Here is a 21558-nt window from a genome sequence, read left to right on the forward strand (position 1 = left end):
ATCCCGTGAACTGTCTCTGAAAGCTGGCGCAACGTTTCTTCGCGTTCCTGTGCAGTCCGTGGCATCCGTCCGTTGACGCCGAACCTTGCGTCGCTTTTACAACTTCTGTACATTTTCTGCCAAAGTCACCACAGCGACAACCGCTTCGCCAGCCCACAAGATTCTCAATACATGGTCGATTGGTCGGTCAGGTAAAAAAAAAAGAGAAAAGGAATCTTGTAAATATAAAGAAACGATATTGAATGTAGTAATCGTAAACATAAACGAGTAATCATTCTAAACGATTTCTCCAAATTCTGCGAATAACAATTTTACGGATGCATTAACGAATACGTGCTGTTAGTCTTCGTAGTCATTTATGATGAGAGAAAAACAAACAATAAGAAAATTAGCAAGGCCCAGGTACGATCTAACCATCGGACAGGTAAACATATGAGCTATTTTGGGTCAGGAAAGACCTGGATGGGTCACAAAGAAAGCTTCCATTTAAAGATCGCGTTGACAGCCAGGTCAGCGACACAGATGCGGAAAGAAGAACCACATAAACGTAACCCCGTCGACGTCGGGGTTACGTTTACATCAAACAGTGTGACTTCACTGCGCTCATTAGAATGCAGAATTGGCCGACTAACTAATTATTTAATGTTTCGGTATCTGCTAAGTGTAATTTTAAACCAGCTAAAAAAATGTCCTACAGTCACCGACTGCGCTCTGACCGATGTATAATCGAGCTATATTGCGTAACATGACGCTCGAACGCCTTATAAACATAAATAAAATGCGTAAAAAAATTCTCGCAATGAGTTCAGTTGCTTCACACTCATTCTGCAGAAGCGCCTAAAAGGTGCCAAGTTCAGCGTGTCACGTACGTAACACGCTGGTGATCTTAATGCGCAAAGCAGCTATGAGCCAGGAATCGGGATATCTCTAACATTATTTAGCATCATGTTTTACTCTTCGGCAAGGTGAAAAAAAAGGAATATATGCGCTAGTTGGGTTCGATCCAAGAACCTCATGGATCTGGTGTTGTCGCTGTATAATTACTGAGCAAAAATAGGGACGTTTTTGATAATTTTATTTTCATAGATAAAAAATGCCTTTAATGGGTCAAATTTAGTGAAGAAGCGTCATAAATATGTACCTACTTTTTCTATTGACTGAAATTAAGCCCGAGAAGTAGTGACCAAAATGTGCTCCGCTCTGGTTTACCATGCAGCGCCATCAAGCGGAGCGTGCGGGAATGCTTTTAGGCCCATTCTATGGCCTTCAAGATTTACGACGGCGCGCTAAAGCTATCTACCTCTATGCTCGTTCCTCGAGTATCTGAAGTGACCTGAAGTTTACAAGAACGGTGTGCCTCCGTTCGAGCCCGAGTACGCGGACAAAGAGCTGGGGTAGGTCCGGTTCTTGGTGTATACCGCGTCTCCGGGGTGTACGCCTTTGGAGGGGTTCTTCCTCACTTGTGCATCTGATGCGTCGGAGGACTACTTATTTTATCATGTGAACGATAACTCTAACAATCACTTGCTGGATGAATTTGCCCACTGGCCGAAGCACGGAGTGACAGCGGCTACTAAAAGCAGTACACGATGGCGTTCAAGCGAAGATACATTTTGGGGATTGCTTCTATATGAACACTCGTTTGATCGCATGCCGGGGGATTGCCTAAGTCACGCGAAGGAATGCATGGCATTGGAGATGCTTAGCGCAGTCATTAGATCAGGGCTGGGGTAGCCTGTGTGATTTATTTTCATTCTTTGTTTGCGTCGCACACTGCCAATGCCATATAAAAAGCACTAATTCTAATGCATTTCCGCGAAAGCGCGGATGTTATAGCGCCAGTTTGTTGATAATATATGTTTGCATTGATGTACGAACAACTTACGCTGCATTTCTCGACATTCCGAAGGACTTTCATTGAATTCTGGATGCCCCACGATACCTCACAAAATGAGGAAAAAAGCGTTAGTTGCCTAATACTTTATTGTTGTGACCTTAACGCACGGCTCATACCCACGAGGGGGATTGGTCACACTGGAGGTAATAAAGAGTGCACGCAACAAAGAACAAAAGGTAAAAACAAAAGAATCAATCAGAAAGACGACAATTTAAGCCTAGAAAACACTGATAATGCTTACTTCGCACGCAAAAATAAAGAATAGAAAGAAAAAGCACACAATCGTTGGCACCCCTAGCAGCGTAAACTTCTGGTAGCTTCACTGAACTTATGCAGAGCAGCTATAATAGGCCTGCGGCTGACATTCGTCAAAGGACATTAGGTTTGATGTTGATGAAGTCAAGCCTACATTATTAGCCTCGAGCACGAGGAACATTCTCTGGACGGCGGATAAGCGGCGGCAAGGAAGAAAAAAAGGAGACATTGTTGCTTGCTTTGTCGTCCTTCATCATCTTCGTCGTCCTCCAGCTGCTGCCCGTGACGATTGAAAAGATTGAGCATCAACATCGACGCTGCGTATGCTCGCACGCATGCATGCTCACGAGGTAATTGCATGAGCTCACGCGTCCGACAGCCTAGCGCAGGATGCCCGGTCCCCGTCTCAGGTCGCCCACGAGCAGGTCGCACCACGCACCCGCGGCCCGGTCGACGTCACCGATTACCCGCGAGGTTCTGCAGGAGGCGGACCCCGCCGGCACGGTTCCCGCCGGCACGGTTCCCACCGACACGGTTCCCGCCGGCACGGTTCCCTCCACCGCTCCCACCTCCGTGCTCTCGTCGCCGCTAGACCACATACTCATCTTCGGCCACGGCCGCTTCCAGAAGCACGTCCTACTCTGCACCATGCTGGCCTTCTTCACAGCCATCATCCATGTCAGGGCGCCTGCCAGCCTGGCACGCCCCGTGGACCACTGGTGCAGGCCTCCGGCCGACTACACCTACATGGCCACCGACGTGTGGAAGAACGTCAGCGTGCCTCTGGAGGCCGACGGCAAGACGCGAAGTCCGTGCCTTCGGTACGAGCCACCGTTCCCCCTCTCGGGGGACAACGGAAACCGGACCACGGTGCCGTGCGACGCCGGCTGGGACTACGACATAGATGCCGACGCGGGAGCTGTCTCCATCGTGGTCCAATGGAACCTAGTGTGCGGCCGCCAGTGGATCCTACGCGTGCTGTCCACAGTCTACTCGCTGGGAGGCGCCATGGGAGCTCCTCTGGCCGGCGTTGCCGCCGACACCATCGGTCGCCGCCCCGTGCTCTGCATATGGCTCTTGCTGCTCGTGTTCGCCGGAGTTTCGCTGGCCTTCGCCAGAACCATACTGTTGTTCGCCATCCTCCGCGCCGTCTTGTCCGCCGCAGTCACAGGCGTCCTCGTCACGTCACTCGTGGTCCTCTTCGAGGTCACCGACACGCAGCACCGGGCTTTGTTCTGCAGCCTTGCCATGGTCGTGGGCCAGTTCACGGCCACGCTGTACGGCGAGATTGTCTACAACCTCGAGCCCAGCTGGCGCGCGTGCCAGGTGGCGTTCATGGTACCCACGAGCACCCTGGTCCTGGCCGTGTACTTGATGGACGAGTCCCCTTGCTGGCTTCTGGCCGTGTCGAACATGAGGCGCGCCGAGCAGGTTCTGTCCTGGGCTGCATGCGTCAACAGGGCGGACCCAGACGTCTTCAAGGAGCGCCTGTCCGAACTGAAGTCGGACATCAAGAAGCAGCAGGACCAGCAGACGCTTCCGGGAAGTACCTCCCCGAGTGATTTGTCTCCAGACCAAGGTATTCGTTGGTGACAAGCTGTAGTCATTAATGTTGGGCGGCGCTGTCCGCGGTTTCGGTGTAGACAAAAAAAAAGGCCCCTTTCAGTGACTCGGGCAATTACGTCAAATGGCACTAGCACGAGTTTAATTGGAAGCAAGATTCCTGGAAGTTTGCTGGAAAATGATGCCGATGACTGCACATTAAAAGCCAATAGATATGGCTTCGTTTACACGTACTCAACACAACTGGTTGTCGGTAGTCGGGCTGACCCATCGCCACCCCGACCGCGTTGACATGCGTCTTGGAAGTAGGTTGCGCTAGTCAACCAGCGCATAGGAGGCAGGTTGACCGTACTCGATTCTCGTTCAGTCCTACTCGCTAGTGTGTACATGAGCCCGACGACCGGATTTTGGCCCCACAGGTCAAGTCGACTCGACTTTGTCGGGCTCATGTAAACGTACGTCTTCTGCTGGTAACTTGAAAACGGCACGAAATGACGAAGACTCCCCAAGTTACGAACGTCGTACCAATAAGCTCAATTTTCCACACCTCTGTATATCTTCTGGCGGCTAACCAAAGGATCACTGAGTGGAAGGGGGATATGTTGTATTACGTAATCTTCGGAAAATCTTCTTGCCATGAATTGTTCAGTGTCGCGCACGACGAACACAAAACGTAGATTTAAGACATTTGTCCGGCTGCACTCCCATTCACTGAAGCTACACCCGATAAATCGCTTATCCAGGCAATGCTTGGCAACATCCGAGTCCGCAAGGGGGAAGGTTTTGGGCGAGTTCGTATTCTATTACATTTTTTTTACCACTACACCAATTTAAATTACGCATATTGTTTGTAATTTGCATTTATCTTGAGCACCGCGCTTTTAATTTAAGTTGTCACGTGTCTTTTACGAGAATTGGCATAGGCTTAATTATTTATCTATTTAAATAGCTAAACTTTCACCTTTATCGGGGTTTTACATGAGGGGTGGTCAAATGAAAATAAAACTTGAAGGTGAAAGTTCAAAACTAAGTTTGCACAAAAAAACGTATTTCAATTCTGTGAAATGTTTTCGATCATCTAAAGTGGCAAAATATTTTTTCTATGCGGCTTATATGTAATTATATTACATTGTTTAGTTTTTGAAATATTTCTAGTAATAAATTATTGGCGCAACAACATACCAATTTGGTAAGCTACAGATGTCCCAGTAGATGCAGTATGTGGTGTCATTATGTCATTTATTATTGGTTAATTAAATTCGTAAAGGACGTTTCTTTCGGAAATATTATTAATAATGACGGTCTAACTTAGAAAAATATGCCCTTTCAGAGCGATAAAGTTTAATGCTTCTTTTGAATGCGGCAAATGTTATTAAATTAGGTGCACAAGACCCCAAGCCAATACAATTATCTGTCCCTATGTATTTATATAGTAGTATACACTGTAAAATAATTTCCACGCTTAAAAGTAAGGGTGCACATCGGTCTATATCACACCCTCGCACCCTTTTTTCATGTAAGGGTACGAGTTATGAACCGATTTACATCCTATTCCCTTTTTAATGGCGTAAATGCAGGGCAGACAGTTCCGAGGCAATTTTTTTCTTTAAATGAGATCGGTGTATCACAAAATTTAATTTACATCAGGTAACTGTACTGTGATGTGTTAAAAGATTTAACTTCCAAATAGAAGTTCCAACTCAACAAGTCATGCTTATCGGGAGACCATAGTTGACCCCTAATTGAATCTTTAAGATGTTCTTATTTGTAATACGTGATAGATGCACTGTTGGTTAACTATGACCTGTCTCCCTAAAAGTTGCTCAAGTAAGATAATTTTGAAGGGAACAGATGTGTTCTGCTTCTGTTTTGCATGGTTGGGCGAGTGGACCGGGTATATTTCCGAAGGGAAAGGGCAGCGCACGAGCGTTCGTTCGGAGGAGGAGAGAGCGCTCACTGATTGGCCCGCGCTGGCTTCTCCGTCACGGCCTACGTCACTGTCGAAAAAGCGGCGCATCGTCCACCACAAAAGTTTGGTGAACGCCCGTCGACAGCCGGCCCGCCAATTCTCTTAAACATTCATCTTAGATGATTTCTGCGTGATTTTTTTTAATGCAGAGGGACGAAGGACATGCAGTCGCATCACGCTCTCTGATCATACGACGGCTTGCGCATTCTGGTTCTGAATTTGTCCTCGACGGTTGTCCTCTGAGATTCCAAGCTCACGTAAGCTTGCCCCCCCCCCCTCGCCTTCACCGCGGCCCCGGAGGTTTCAATTACGCGTTTGGGATGCGCTTATACAGCACGAGCGCTCGAAATTCTGGAGCCAAACTACGCATCCGCGCACACGTCATTGGCCCTCGCTCCCCCAGTTGCCGGCATGGCGGCCGCACGCAGTGGCGAGCTCTCGCGCTTCTGTCTCACTCGCAGAGGTGCACGCCATCGACCTGCTGGTCAACCGGCGCCTGCGCAAGCGGTCGGCCGTCATGTTCGGCTGCTGGTTCCTCGCCTTCGCCGTCTTCTTCAGCGTCCCCGCGAGCGACGCGATGCTTGCCGACGGCGCGGTCCGCGCCGTCTTCGCACTCCTCAAGATGACCGGCATCCTCGTGGACGTGCCCATCATCATGCGCGCCGGCAGGCGCCGCTCGCTGGCCTTCGGCATGGTCGCCCTGTCCGCGTTGTCCCTGGCCATGGCGGCCATTCACCTGCTGCGCGCCCCATACCAGCTGCTCGTCGGCGTCGTCGTCTGCTCGCTGCTGGTGTTCGACCTCTGCGTCGTCGCCATGTTCCTCATCTCGGCCGAGCTCTACCCGACCGTGGTGCGAGCCTCCGGGCTCGCGTTCGGCTACGCGTGCGGGCGCCTCGGCGTCCTGGCCTCGTCCTTCCTCGCCGACCTCCGACGAGCCGAGCTGGTGGGCGCCGCGTACGGCATCGCCGCGGCGCTGCTGCTCCACTTCGGCGTGATGGCGCTGGGGCTGCCGGAGACGACGCAGTCGCAGCCGGCGAACACTATGCGCGACATGGCGGCCCACCGTTGGGCGCTGCGCGCGCCTCTCAGGGTGGCGCGAGACGCTTCCCAAGGAGGCGCCAAGCGCAAGCGGTCGCGGAGCTCGAACCGCGAGCGAGGCCGTGCTCCCGACAAGTCGATCAGCTCGCGCGACAAATCGACTCGCTGACGTCACCGGTGGGGGCTGAAGCGTCCGTTTTTTTTTTTTTTTTTGCCTCTGCGATGGGTTCACTATTTCTTTTCGTTTGTGTGGAAAGTTCTTGCATTCGTCGATATTTTTTTCTTGATCTTTCTTAACGCTGAGTAGCATATATTGCGCAATGAATGTCCGAATGCAAGTAGAAGTCGGTATAAATATCGGTCGTACCTAGGTATCGCGTCATTTTGCTTTTCAATCGCAACAGCTTTAACGTTTGCTATTATCATTTAGTTCCATTTGCTTCCCACTTGAAAGCGCAGGAAGAGACGCGAGCAAAGAGGGCTCCTCTCGACCGCTTTGGATTTTTTTATTGTTTGCGGTGCTGCGTGTACTGAAAGAAAACTCGCCACAATGCTCTTCACCCATTTCGTCCCGTTTGGGGAGATCTATCGATTTCGCATCGAGCAATGATCAACGATGATCATGATGATGAAGCCTCAAGTAATGTCACAAACACATTATGGGGGATAGGCCACGAATTGGGATGGATATTCCCCAGTTTGGAGACTCTTAGCGCTGCCTCCTATTTTTCCTTTCCTTCTTTTTTTTTCTGTGCTCATGACTGCATGATGACGGCCTTGTAACGGACTGGACATAGAATGGTCGGTCTAGCGTGATGTTGCCGATTTGCTGGTACTTTGAAGCTAAAAATATAAAAGGCAAATATGTCATTACCCCGGAAGAGTGGTGCAAGTTTGACGTGTTCATTGAAATCTCGTGTTTACGGTATGTCCAGCATGCCGGTTTGCCTCAACATGTGGGCACAGGGTTGTGGTGGTAGTTTTAAAGTTCATGCAGCTTACCTTAAAACCGGAGAAACGCAGGGAAAACGTGCGTTTTTTGGTGGCACGTTGGCTACTGGTGACTCTTCGGCGCATGCGTTCCTATTTATGGCGATGGACCGTTCGCTTCCCTTACTGTCCGCTCCAATCGCCTACGCACTCGGGCACTGCTGAAGCATCGCAATGGAGTGCTCTCATTCCGCATTTCTCGCAACTGCTTGTCGCGAAACTCTGGCCACGCGCGGTCTGCTTAATCGAGAAACGGCAAATGCGCACTGTCCCATTCCAAGGGTTCGGCAGTGGTGCTGGGATGGTGCAAGTGCAGCGGCGTTTTCGCTAAGCAGTTGCGGGCTAACTTCTTTCCGAATGATCCGAATCATCTGTACCTCTGAATCTAATGTAAGCATATTGAAAAAAAAAATCGTACTGAAATTAGCCGCTAAGACGACTCTATCATTAAGCCGAGTTTCATTTACTTGTCCCAATTGGGCGAATTGTTGTAAACATTACAGAATTCACGTCTACTGTGAATACATGGCCGTCTACGCAGTGCGGTAGGCGAAGACGACTCATTACGCCGAGTTTTATCGGCTTATCGTAATTGCGTAGTTCACAGTGAAGTTGCAAATATTGTGGAATTCCCGTGTGTCCCTGCGTGGGAGACGCCCACTGCGCGCTGACGTGACCTTTATAAAAGCACGTACTTGCACACGTCACTATACTTCATAAAATAAGTCACTCCACAGTCAAAAGATGCATAATAGATGCGTCGACTGAGGTAAATAAACACAGCTTCGCTGCTCGTCCTCCTTAACAGTGTGGAAGCTTGGCTGATGAATTTTTTTTTTAGATGTCAGAGCGGAGCGGAATGTGAACGCACTCGGGCATCGTTCAGCGTGCCATGTAAAAAAAATGTAATCCTGGGCTGAATTCGAGGCACGCCGTAGTGGGCAGCTCCGGATCGATACTGCCGCCACCTGGGGTTCTTTTGAAGTGCACCCGATGCACTGTACGCGAGTATTTTTTTGCAATGCCCCATCGGAATGTGGTCTCAGCAGCGCAACGAGCTCAGCAGCGCAACGCCATAGCACCGTGGCATGTGCTGAATCATTCTCATGTTCGCGTGCGGGTTGCTTCTGACGCTTAATGGTACCGTTATTACGCCCTACCTATTTAATAATATTTGGGGTTTTACGTGCCAAAACCACTTTCTGATTATGAGGCACGCCGTAGTGGAGGACTCCGGAAATTTCGACCACCTGGGGTTCTTTAACGTGCACCTAAATCTAAGCACACGGGTGTTTTCGCATTTCGCCCCCATCGAAATGCGGCCGCCGTGGCCGGGATTCGATCCCGCGACCTCGTGCTCAGCAGCCCAACACCATAGCCACTGAGCAACCACGGCGGGTGCGCCCTACCTATTTAACTTTCCAAGCAACGGTAGCTTTCTAGCCGGGCAATAAGTCTCCCTACGCGCGCACAATCTCTGCGAATTGCTGGGCAACGCAATATTTCGTTCCAAATCTCTCTTCAAAGTCGTGAAGCCGGTTTGAAGCGAGAAAGACGAAGCTTATCCAAATTCGACTACGGCCCGTGAAACTCATCAAGGACATCGTCATCATCATCATCAAGGCCCGTCGTTCCCACCGCCGGCTGATTGACCGTACTTTTCAACTTCCGTATATGCACTGTCGTGCCAGAGTTGGCTACGCGATTGCTAGAGGGACAATGGTTGACACGCAGTGGTGACGAAGGCCGTCGCGTGCGGTAGTGAGGTCGGTATCCAATGTCAAACAATCGACAGCCAGCAACCAAGCCAGCTGACAAGCCAGCGGAGTGCACTGCCAGACGCCGGCGTTGGTGGAGCCGGTATACAGCATGCATGCATCGAGTATAACGGAGAATATAAAAAGCGAGATCGGATATAGTGAAGCACTTCAGTGTAGGCACGGTGTAATGTTTGGGGTCGGGCGTGAAATAAATGGTAGCTGGCCCATGCCGTCGTCCAACTTATCCACGCTGAGGACGTTGCTGAAGGGAAGGACTGCTTCTCATCGAGAACGAGGAATATGGGTTTATTTATAGTATCTATACATAAGGACGTTGCAGTTAATCAGTCTAGCAAGACTGCGGGAGAAAGCACACTCAGCAGCCGCACAACAGCTGCTTATAAACACTCTGCCCTCCCTAGATCCCTAGGTGAGGGAAAAACTGCAGTTCACCGCCAGTTAGTAGCGTACAACCTCATCGTAGCCGACCCGCCTTTTAGGGGGACGGTCACACACACTTCCACACAGGTTTTACTGACCACGCCGAGGTGGGTGGGTTCTCGGAGACACGGGGCTTGGCCCGGGAAAACGCCTCTTCATCCCAGTGTTGACGCCTCAGACAATGGCCACCGCGTCCGTCCATGACTTCTAAGCCCCGTGAGACGGCCGTGCAAAATATCTTCCAGGGGCTCCCCTTCTTCAAACAGCGGACACGGCTAATCCACGAACAATGCTTATTCCGCCGACCGCGTTTAGTCATAGGTGCGCCGAGAGGGCGTTGACGCGGCACATCGTCGTCCCTACGAAACGAGTCACCGCGGCAGGTGCTGAAGGTTTCCATGGTCGCTTCGGGGAAGCTCGCCGCGCTCGCAGCAGCAGCTGGCTGAGAAAACTTTGCATGTCGGCACCTCTGCAGGCCGTTCCTAACAACGGGTACAGCGAAGGAACTGCACGAGATGTAGTGAAGAGCTTGTAGTGCCGAGGGTATACATTTCTGTCTGTGGCCCCTAGGGACTTTCGAAGGTTGTGAGAACCCACTCATGCAGATTCGCTGTTTTTGCTGTATGATTTGCCGGTACCGACATGCTAATACATCTGCGAATATTATTTTTTTAATGATCCAGATTGCATTATAGGTGGACTTCATCATATAGCACGTGTGCGTGCGATCGCGTGGGCCTAATGGTTAGCCCATTTATTTATTTATTTATTTATTTATTTATTTATTTATTTATTTATTTATTCAAAATACCTTACAGGCCCGAAGAATGCGCATTGGGTAAGCGAAGCTTCAAAAAGTTTACACAGTATAAAGAGCGTACAATTATACAGAACATAAAGCGCTTTCTAAATAATGATACAACGAAGAGTCAAGTTTACACAAACTCTAAAATTCTCAGATCAAGAAAAGAAAGAAAAGGCATACAAGAAGTTTATTTATTTATTATTATCTTTTTTTTGGAGGGGTTCTGTGCTGGAAGACGAAGGTTCGACCCCATCATCTGTCACGGATTCCTTGTTTAGCAATATAGGCGGACTTCACCCGCTTCTTATGTAGCTAAGAGAAAAAAAATGTAAACCATTCCACTCTGTGAAGATGAAATGGCAGCGAAAGCTCAGCACAGTCAAAGCTCTCAAACGAAAAGCGATGTGCTTTCGCTGCCATTCCATCTTCACAGGGTGGAACGGTCGTCATTTCGTTCAGCATCGCGGGAACGTTCTTCGTCGGTCGTCATTTCGCGCCGGCGACGTTTACATTCTCGTTGCTGTTCCCTCCGGCGCTCCTTGTACGCATGTTGTTCTTCGGGTGTACGAACTATATACGTGTCCACCCCATCGATAACGCAGCTGTTTTTAGTGCCCATGCACCTCCTGCTTATATACAGCGATAACCTCGACGTCACACTATTTCTCACGGCGAGCGTTCTAGTCTGTTCCGAATTTTGACGTCTGCGCCGCCGCACTAGCTGCACCCGTACGTCATCACAGACAAAGCAAACAATGAAACCCATTGTGTGTATCGGTTTGCTAGAAATTGGTAAGCCCGTTTCTGTTGCCGGACGCCGAAAAAACTACGGAAGGTTAGTCATATACAGTTTTTGCTGTACGAAATTGAGGTGGGTTGAGCGTACGCGGGTGCGTCACAGTGTGCACGAAATCGCAAGTTTGTAAGAGACAGGATGCTTGCAAGCGTCACTTTGATAAATCAGTTACGACGGCGGCTGTCTCCCCGTGAATTTTATCGTGTATTCTTGCAAGTACAGTATATAGATCTAGCTATGAAAGTGTTAATCAATCTCACAGTCGGCTGCGGCGGTGGCTGTGAAACATTCTTTCAACCACAGGCGTCGCGCAGTACGGGATAATGTAAGCAGGTGACTGGGCTATAAATTCTCGCATGCATCGAGGCTTCTCGAGCCGAAATTACAGCGCAATTCGCTAGGATAACAGCGGAAACCGAGGAGCTCGATCGAACTCAACGGTTATCCTTTAAAATAGAGAGAGAAGCGAATAGGAAAAGGTAGAGAGGTTAACCAAGGACGTGTCCTGTTGGGGTTATCTTTAATTATCTAACCTAACTTCATGCACTGCCTGGCCGATCGTGAGGGAGTTGCGCGCCCCTTCAAACGCGTAGCTGCATCACATTCTGCGCATCATTATTTTGCCGATTTAAGGTTGTACATGTAATGCAGCAAGGTTGCCCTTGACACGTGCCCGCGCCGCTGACGAGACGTCGCAGTCATCACAATCTAAGCACGCTATCGCATAGTAAGAGTTGGCGGCCCTAAGTAATAGGCCTAGCTTTCGCAGGAAACTCTATGCTGTGTGCTTAGTTAAAGCTCTGTAATCACACCCATAAAGGCTTATGCAACACCGCGCGGTTACGTTTCAACACGCCCGGCGTGCGGGCGCGCTCCCACGTGACCGGCCGCCGGAATGTGGATTCGACATTGTGCAACCATATTCACCCCGTGTGAATCACATTCACCTTCCTCTCCGCTGTGCAGCTTTCAGTGGGTGTTCCTTCACAACGCGCTTCTCCTTAGCACGCGACCAGGGACCATCATAACAACGACCCTGCTGCGCCTGTAATCACACGCTCTTGACTTCGCGCCAGCTTCGGCCAAAAGTCTCAGCGAAGACCTTCGAGTGTCCCGTTAATAGATGTAAATGCATGAAGTAACATGAAGTGTACGCGCCCTCAACAAGGCAAAAATAAAGATGCGCAGAGTGTGGTGGTTGTTCAGATACACGTGTGAAGCGACACGCAATGCGCTCGCAATCGGCCAGGCGGTGCAGTTAGGTTAGAATAATAAAATGCGAGGACACCTAAGCACGAGTTGTGAATGCGAAAGCATTAATCGAACGCCGCTGAGCGTTCCTTCGAGTTTTGCGCTGCAAGTAATGCTATTCCAGATTCACTGCCGGGTATGTTACCGAGTTTTTCAGTTAAATTGGAGCGAGTTATTTGTATTTGTGCAGTATTATACGTAAGCATCTTGGCTGTAGTGCGGAGTGATTTGGATGATATTGGCGATAAATTAAAGACCCCGCATGGCACTGACGTGCTGCGCAACGATAGCCCAAGGAAGCAGCAGCAGCCACCAAGGCCGCCAGGCGCGCTCAACAGCTAAGCCCACTGGGGGTGAAAGAGGAGACAGAGAGAGAGAGAGAGAGAGATACGAGCCACGCGTCGGGCTTCGGAGAGCGAGACGGCGGCACCCACAAGTGCGCGTCACGCGGCTGCCTCGCCGACGACGACCCCTCTCGCCCAACGGCGTCGCGTCGCCTCATCTGCTCCGTGGAGGCAGGCTGGTGACGTGGCGTCGCGGAGGTGCCCTCTCCCCTCACGCCACACCTGGCGCGCTATGGCGGCAGCGCGTGTTCCGATTGGCCCGCGCTGCTCCATCGCCGCGCGCTCGTGACGTGGCGTCGCAGCAATGGCAATTTAGGAGTCGTTTCCCTCCTGCAGACGCCAGCTTCATCGCTCAATGGGCCATTTGACGCTTTCGCATCAATAACTAAAAACGATGAGTTCGATCGAGCGCTCGGTTTCTGCTACACTCCAAGAAAATTTCGTGGCAAAGATCTGGATTAGGCAGATTCGCGAAGCACACGATAGTTTGTTGGCCCCCCCCAAAGAATCTTAAAAATTAAATTGTGGGGTTTTACGAGGCAAAACGACGATCTGATTATGAGGCGCGCCGTAGTGGTGGACTCCGGACTAATTGCAACTACCTCGGATTCTCTATGGTGCCCATAAATCTACGTACACGGGTGTTTCTCCATGCCGTCCTCAACGAAATGTGACCGCCGTGGCTAGGATTTGATCCCGCGACCTCGTGCTTAGCAGCACAAATATTTGCCGGTTGCCTACTTATATGCTCGCGTACTACGTGACGCCTGTGGTTTGAACAATGTTCCACAGGCGCCGCCGTAGCCATCAGTGGTATTAAAGGGTGACTGCGGAGATTTTTCGATGTCGACGAAGGCCGACGTAATTCGCTGTTTACGTTTCTCTGAACACTTCCGTCGTGTCCTCAAAAAAGCAGGTTTGCGAGTTGCACACATCTTTTACAAATGAATTTAATTAGTTGCCTCGAGCACCTTACATTACCTCCTATTCAGTTACAGGCCACATTGCGTATGACGTCAGGAGTGTTCCACGCAGAGAATGCCGGGATCATGCAGACAACAGCGACGAGAGCGTCGAGGAGTCGACGATCGTGAGCTAATGCATAGTGTGACAAGCTGCTGTCGCGAGAAGTTTCGTTCCGTGTAGATGGGCAAGAGATGGGAGGAGGCAAGTGGTGTTGCGTTGTTGGCTGCACGAACTTCAGCCCTTGCCATCCGCACACATAATTGGACCTGATGCTGATGGTGTTCAGCGAGGTTAAGTCAATATGTCACAGGTGCGTAGTTCATGCGTCTACTGCTGGCAGACCTGAGAGGCTGACCTGTCAAAACCAGTCAAAACTTAAGAAAATGCGGTCTGTGGTCCCCAACCCCTTGTACAGGATCGAATTACATACTTGCTGCCCAAACAAGTTACAAAAAAAACATTGCTTCCGAGTTTTTCCTGTTTGTTCACAATACCACTCAAGCTGTAACTTCTAATACGCTGAAGATTATCGTTTCCAATAGTGACGCTCAAGAGGTAGACACAGTGTACCATTGATTGATTGCCATCATTGATTGATTCATCATCATTGATTGATTGTCATTGATTGTCATTGATTGTCATTGATTGATTGTCATTGATTGTCATTGATTGATTGTCATCTTTAGGCGCTTAGGGTTGCCAGTGCTTTTTTCAACGCCAGCGGACCGTGAGTTCCGCGGCTAGGCTTTTGTGCCGCCTACTTCGAGAGGTGCCGTCACGCTGCGTGGTCAGGCCGACAGAGTCTGGCGCGCAGCGGTTGCTTGTGAGATGGTTGTGAGTAGTCGTCGCAATTACTCCAACCAATCTGCTTTGCCGGTAGCCATTTCATGCTTACATCTTCTCTCGATTACGGGAGATCGAGCATCTTCTGTTAGTCCTCTTTGGCGTGAAATAAAAGTGCGAACCCCATCTAAGCACTAGAAAAGATATTGGCAAGCGTCAGAGCACCCAACGGAAGCTACTGTATAACAGTTGTTTCATCGAAACAGTTTCGGTCTCACTAGCCAGGAGGTAGATGCGTGGCGACGTCGTGACACAGGACTCGGTCACTTCGGTCCTGCGATCGCTCAGGGTGCAAAGCGCGAGCGCAGCCCAAAAGAAACGCATGCATCACATTTATTTATCTTGTTATGAGCCTCGTCACATTTAACCTTACTGCTATATACGACACCAGCAAATTTTGTCTCGTGTAACGATGGAACAAGAATGTCGACGACAGGTTCGGCGTTTCGAGAACAACTTTATTATAAAATTAATATATCTGGTAAATGCTTCACGACCCTTCACTAAGTTTTAACCTTCTGCGTACAAGAAACTTGTGGTAAAGTTTATACACGCTCTAAAAAAGTTGAAGGGCCATTCAACCTCTCGTTGAAGCCGATCAAAGACAATATCTCCCTGAGCGAGTTGAGGGTGAGGATGGGGTGGGGTCAGAGGGCACGGCCAACGCGTTGACGCCTCCCAGATGGCACAAGACATGTGCCACGGCCGTACTGTTATACATGGCGTTATGTTACCTTGACCGACTACACAGAATCTAATGGCGATGCGCCCGAGCGAGCCACGGTGATTATGACGTCACTGTGTTCGTCACTCCGGACTTGACAGCGGAAATTTCGGTCCGAGTAGCATGACGTCGTAAAGCAGAGTGCACCGGCCTGCTTTGTAGGAAGCGTTGGCACGGCACTTTGTCGTGTCATACCTCGCGTGAGAAGGAGCGTCCGACTACTCCAGTTTATTGACTGTAGACTATCTTCGGGATCGGCCCATGAAAAAGGCTAGAAATCCAGCTACCCGATAGGGAAAGGCCGGTGTAACTCGCTAAGAAAGACGGTGTCCTTAAATTATGTGTCGGCATTACTTATCTAAGTGCGCAGCAGTGCTCCTAAGATCCGCACTTCGGTCGGAACCAGGCTCCTAAACCTCCCCCTCCTCACACGTAATGGCAATTCGACGTCCCAAGCGCCACGCGTGTGCATATCGTTTCTAGCGTAAAACGCCGACGACTGTGCAGGTCAAACGGCCACCAAAGCACTCCACGCAGAGGGTCACGTCTCTTCGTCGCTCGGCGTAGTCCGTGGAGGCACCACAACACCGGGCTCGGGTTCGCCATCGTGCAGGGACGCAGACAGGTCGCTCGCGCTCTCGGTTCGGCTGAGCGCCGAGCGGAGGCTGCTCGAGGCGCTGCGTGACCGCCTCACGACTACGGCCGTCGCTTCTGGAGGCGGAGTCCGGACGGCCGGACACCGGTGCACCACGCCCGGGTGGAAGCGGGATCCGGTCTCCGACCCCTGCGTCGCCGAAAGGACGCGCCGCTGCGGTTGGCGATCGCGAGGTTCTTGCGCCTTCTCCCGGATCCACTCGTAGCTCAGTCCCAGCTCCTTCAGCTTGCGCTCGTACTGCTGTTCCAGCCTTCGGCGGGCCGCCGCCTGAGGTGGTGGGTTTGAAAGAAGATACGCAGTCAGTATACGCATATGTAGCTGTCTGTAGGCTTTTATCTTCTTTTAGAGCAGAGAACACACTGCATGATTGAGCCTTACGGTGCAACCCGGGGTTCAGTTAAAGTTTTGTAGAAGACTGTTCGGCTGCAAATTTGCCGGACATGCTACGCTACGAAGTGATAGCCGGACAACGCATCGCACATTCTGTGAGAACTGCAAGTACACGCAGCTTCTGTGTAGTCAAGGACTAACATGCAGTCAAGAGGTAATTTGAAGTAATTATTATTTTCCAGTGACGATCACGGTGGTATCAGTGAGTCACCATACTATATACGTACCACAGCCTGCCGTTCCAGCAGCAGGGGCATGGCCCGAACGCGTGTCTCCATGCTCTGTATCTCCCGCTTGTACTCGGCCTCCCGCTCCAGCGCACTCTGCCTGCGTCGGAGATGTGCGGTGACAGATCTCAGCACGGCAAACAGCAACAACGAGAGAGAAAACAAAAAAAAATACGCATATCCAGGTGCCACGCATTGTGGGAAACGGTGCTACGCGAAGCATTTTGCAGGCACCTGGCCATCCAACATCAATTGGGGATCTTAAAAGAGTTAACAGATGGACGAACGTGCTTGTGTGAAGCAAGGAATTGTTTGAGTGAGTGAGTGAGTGAGTGAGTGAGTGAGTGAGTGAGTGAGTGAGTGAGTGAGTGAGTGAGTGAGTGAGTGAGTGAGTGAGTGAGTGAGTGAGTGAGTGAGTGTGAGCGTGTGAGTGTGTGTGTGTGTGTGTGTGTGTGTGTGTGTGTGTGTGTGTGTGTGTGTGTGTGTGTGTGTGTGTGTGTGTGTGTGTGTGTGTGTGTGTGTGTGTGTGTGTGTGTGTCCATCCACAAGAGAGAGAAGGCTCTGCAGGGAGGTCTATTACTCCTTGCATCCCGTGGCAAGGCGCTTAAAGATTCATGCGTATTTAACTATAGTCTAGATTATGTGGTTCGATAAAAAGCAAACGTCATTATCAATCTATTGACCCTTTTTTTCTACAAGGATGCACCGCATAAACGGATTTGCGTTTTTTTTTTTTAATTTATGACGGGAGACAACGTTTGGGTCGCTAATTTATGATAACAAATAAGTCACGTTCTTTATTTAAGAGGAAGCTTTAGCTCGGGCCCAACTCCGACGCGGCCTATTCAAATACATGTAAAACGCAAAAACGTTTTTATGAGATAACTCCTGGACCGATTTTGATGAAATTTGTTGCATTTGAAAGAGAAAGTTAAATTCTAGTGACTGTTGGAAGCGGCATTTCGAGTTAGGGCTTGAATTTTCCTAAAACGATTTTCAAATATTTGTCCGTTTGAAAAAAATAGAAGCACGAAATTTACAAATTGATAGCTATGCATCAAGAACTGATTTCGCGGTTCTGTAAACAGCATCCATTAGATCATTCAAAGCGGACAAATTCAATATGTCATTTTACATCTTACATGAATTTGTTACGTTGGTTACAACGGTTTTACAAAAGTTGTATTTCCCTATGATTAAATTTTTTTATATTCATGTGTAACATATCAATTTTGTCCGCTATGGATGTACTTTTAGATGCAATTCACAGAATTGTATTATAATCTTTAGTGGTTGAGTTACAGAGTTGTAAACTTGATAGTTTCGTTTTTGAAAATTTTTGATTTTCGCCAATTTTTAATAAAAGATTGACGACCTAACTCAAAAATTCGAAACCAACAGTCACTAGATTTTAAGTTTTTCTTTTAAATGCAACAAACCTCGTCAAATTTGGTGCAGTGGTTGCCGAGAAAAACGAATTCTCCTTTTACATGTATTTAGATAGGAGCACTCGAGCTAAAGCTTCCTCTTAATTACGAAATCCTACATATATAGCCTAGCGCTAATTCGTTACCGCTAGAAATGTGCTAATTTACAGTACTTTTATGTTCTGACTTTTATTTTAGGACGTAGTAGTCGCAACGTATACTGCTATAAATAAAATTAAACACTGATCATTGTTGTTTTGAATGGCAGCATATAGCAGTAATAATTGCTGACAACTTGAGTATTATGTCGAACTTCAAATAAGAACCTAAAGGTACATGAATGAAAGGAATAACCTGGTATATTTAATATTAATATAAGTACTGCGAGTGAGAAAAAAAACTGAAATGAACAAAATATCCACCTGGCTCCTAGTTCCCAGCTTTTGTAAGCCAGATCCCGCAAAGAAATTATTACGAAGATTTGTTGGCCTGAGTACTAGCCACAGTGATACTAATGCTACGCGGGAAAGGAGTAGCTTCGTAAATGCCAAAATGGTAAGATGTGCTTGTACAGACAGCACTTGTTTTTTTTTTTTTTTTACTCATTGCAGGAGGCACCTGGTTTGTTTTTCACTGCATTCTTTAGGATCGCGAAGAATGGTTGTCAGGTCAGGGAAGCACGGAGAAGCCACCTCACATTTGATTACTGCGTTGGATCAGTTTTTCTGTGCAAGCAAGGAGGTCCAGTGTGCGTTCAACGGGCGCTGAAGCCTCCGCATGCTTTGTTCAGTTCCTGTAGAGTATTGTAGAGTATTGCGCAATATTCTAAAGTAACGAATAAGAGCACTTGTGCAGACCGTGCTCAACACGTGAGTGATTAGACAGTTATAGTCAGGCTTCGGGCGAAGGTCGGTCTAAAAATCGGCTGGGTGCTACTGTGCGAATGACCCCCCCCCTCCCCCCACGACGGGAAGAATTGCCCGTAATAATTTGTACATTCGCTGTTGAAGCGCTAATGGATAAAGAAGAACCCGCAGTGTGGAAAGTAATGTTGCGCTTGTATTGTTCGAACACAATTATCAAAATAGCACGCACTCATGAGCACCTACGATGTTGTTGGAGATATGGTTGAAAAACAGTCTATGGGATGTCGGATAAAAAAAAAAAATTGGACAACCTGAGATGAGTTTATGTGTCTTCACTGCTGACGTAACTTAAAAATTATGTTGCCGAGTGGACGAAAGCACGAATTTTGCGTATTTTTATCGAAGGAGTGGTATAGGAGCACTTGGGGCTAGATTCGAGAATACCTCCAGTCTAATTTTTCCAGACTCCCTAATCTTCAAAAAGCATCATCAAATCTTACAAATGGTTCAAGTTCAGTCGTTATTTCAGACGGTGCACGATATTACTAGTAGAACAATTCCAACGAAAGTGCTTAACAATGCGTAGCAAATCTGTCTATCAAATCGATCGAGCTCTCTATATATGGGCGCGGTAACTAAAGAGCTTAACAACAAACGCCAGGTAACGCCTACCCTGTCACCCAACCAGTCAACGCTTGCAGTTCTCACCATCAGTAAGGAAAAAATTAAGCTGTAGGTGCTCCCTATCGTTATTTTCTTTACAATTTGTTTCGTGTTGATATAAAGACGTCCAAGTTGGCGGCAGTATATTCAAGTCTCGCTCCTCCTCCGAACGGCGCGCTGAAAGGTAAGTTGGCAAATTCGATATTTCGTTAAAGTCACGGTTCAAGTTTTATAGCGCAAGCGTACGCAGTGCCAAAGGCGCATCGCGGCGTGTCTTCTACACAGGCCACACACACCTGAGAGCCCTGAGCCTCTCCTTGACCGAGGGTCCGGGCTCCGGGGTCCGCCGCTGCAGCATCTCGAGTCGGTCGCTGAGCTGCGCCCGGTCCAGCTGCCTGCGCCGCTCGGCCCACGCTCTGTCGTGCTGCTTGTGCCGCTCGGACTCACGGCGACGCCTGCGCGGTGCACCGGCGACTTCGAGCACGAGCGAGAAAGGAAGCGCAGAAAAAGGCAAAGATCTAAATTTAAGAAAGAGAAGGACGTTCGCGCGGCTCTGGTTATCGTCGTTCGGTGTTTGCGTAGAAGGTCATTAATCGCGACCGCCGCCGGACGCGTTTTACAATTTGCCTCTCGAATATAGGCGAGCAGCGTATATGACGTTGCAGAAAGCATGCCCGAGGGGGAAAAAATCGAATGACTTCTGTTGGCGCTACAATAATATTCACAATCCGTCTTTACGTGAATGCGACGTTAGCGCATCGCGTCATAACTATATAGCGCATCGCATATATCGCATAACATCGCATAACTGGGACGATGCGCTATAGAAAGGGCCGGTGCCTCTTTCTAGCGCGCTGAAATCGCCTTTTAGCGCATTCTTGGCCGCGGTGGCTTAGCGCGGCTGTGACGCTGCGCTGCTATAAGCACGACGTCGAGATTTTGGTTGACGCATCATGACGCTGTTTGATTACGACGTCACGTGTAAACGGTGACGTGTCGCATTGAGATGATGCGCGCCACGAAATGTTACGCCCTAATGTCGCACTCGCGTAAACGCGGCTCTGTAGGCTTGCGAGTCGGCGCCAGCTCACGCACCACAAAGCGACTCGCGCGCTTGTGCCCGATGAGCGCGCATGGCCGGCGCTTCTCCTCTTCCTCCTCCTCGCACCTGCTCAGAACGTTGTCATGACGACGCCGCTCATTGGCAACTCGCCGCGATTCGATGCTCAACACCGCGAATGCCACGATCGCACTGTGTAATTACTGAGGGATGTGTATGGACAAGTGACACGAAACATAGAGCTCGTACAGAAGCCTGTTTTGGGACTCGAACGTTTCGCTGTAAGTCGCGGGAGCCAAAAGCAGGGGTCGAGCTCTGCGTCAAGAAGGTGCGACTGTATTGCCTAACATAACTGTCTCGACGTCGGGAACTCGAGGGACACAAAGCACTGATCAAACGCCAATATTGTCTTAAAGTCATCGTCCTTACTACAGATAGAGACACGACAATATAAGGCCACATCCATGAACACGTCTTAACTATAGACGACGGGAAGAAGTCTTTTTACGGAGTGCAAAGCCGCGGTACTTGTCCAGTGCGACCTAAAACTGACCGTCAGGAGAAGGAGTGTATGACTTTCCTCTATCGCTGTCGTCGAACACCCGATGACCCACTCAACGTAGCAGCG

General features: G+C 49.3%; 2 protein-coding genes across 2 annotated transcripts; one reads left to right on the top strand and one right to left on the bottom strand.

Annotated features, from left to right (window-relative positions):
* The first annotated feature begins 2542 nt into the window (after positions 1–2542).
* LOC142588727 (solute carrier family 22 member 7-like) lies at positions 2543–6891 on the top strand. The gene is made up of 2 exons (XM_075700542.1): positions 2543–3731; positions 6146–6891. The coding sequence occupies exons 1-2, from the start codon at positions 2543–2545 to the stop codon at positions 6889–6891; spliced, it is 1935 nt and encodes a 644-aa protein (XP_075556657.1).
* An 8472-nt stretch (positions 6892–15363) lies between these two features.
* On the bottom strand, positions 15364–20346 carry LOC142586911 (uncharacterized). Its single transcript, XM_075697795.1, has 3 exons — positions 20167–20346; positions 16915–17014; positions 15364–16564 (listed from the first exon to the last, which is right to left on the bottom strand). Exons 1-3 carry the CDS (start codon positions 20226–20228, stop codon positions 16184–16186), a joined length of 543 nt encoding a protein of 180 aa, XP_075553910.1. The 5' UTR covers positions 20229–20346; the 3' UTR covers positions 15364–16183.
* Between the last annotated feature and the right edge of the window lie 1212 nt (positions 20347–21558).

The sequence above is a fragment of the Dermacentor variabilis genome, chromosome 7 (genome assembly GCF_050947875.1).
Source record: "Dermacentor variabilis isolate Ectoservices chromosome 7, ASM5094787v1, whole genome shotgun sequence".
NCBI classification, from domain to species: Eukaryota; Metazoa; Arthropoda; class Arachnida; order Ixodida; family Ixodidae; genus Dermacentor; species Dermacentor variabilis.

What these genes read in the sequence shown, in the direction of transcription:
- LOC142588727 (XM_075700542.1), top strand. Translation starts at nt 2,543, where the DNA reads ATGCCCGGTCCCCGTCTCAGGTCGCCCACGAGCAGGTCGCACCACGCA. An exon ending in TGATTTGTCTCCAGACCAAG is followed by an intron (nt 3,732 to 6,145) that starts GTATTCGTTGGT and finishes TCTCACTCGCAG; the next exon opens with AGGTGCACGCCATCGACCTG.
- LOC142586911 (XM_075697795.1), bottom strand. Translation starts at nt 20,228, where the DNA reads ATGCTGCAGCGGCGGACCCCGGAGCCCGGACCCTCGGTCAAGGAGAGG. An exon ending in GAGAGGCTCAGGGCTCTCAG is followed by an intron (nt 17,015 to 20,166) that starts GTGTGTGTGGCC and finishes TCTCCGACGCAG; the next exon opens with GCAGAGTGCGCTGGAGCGGG. An exon ending in TGCTGGAACGGCAGGCTGTG is followed by an intron (nt 16,565 to 16,914) that starts GTACGTATATAG and finishes CCACCACCTCAG; the next exon opens with GCGGCGGCCCGCCGAAGGCT.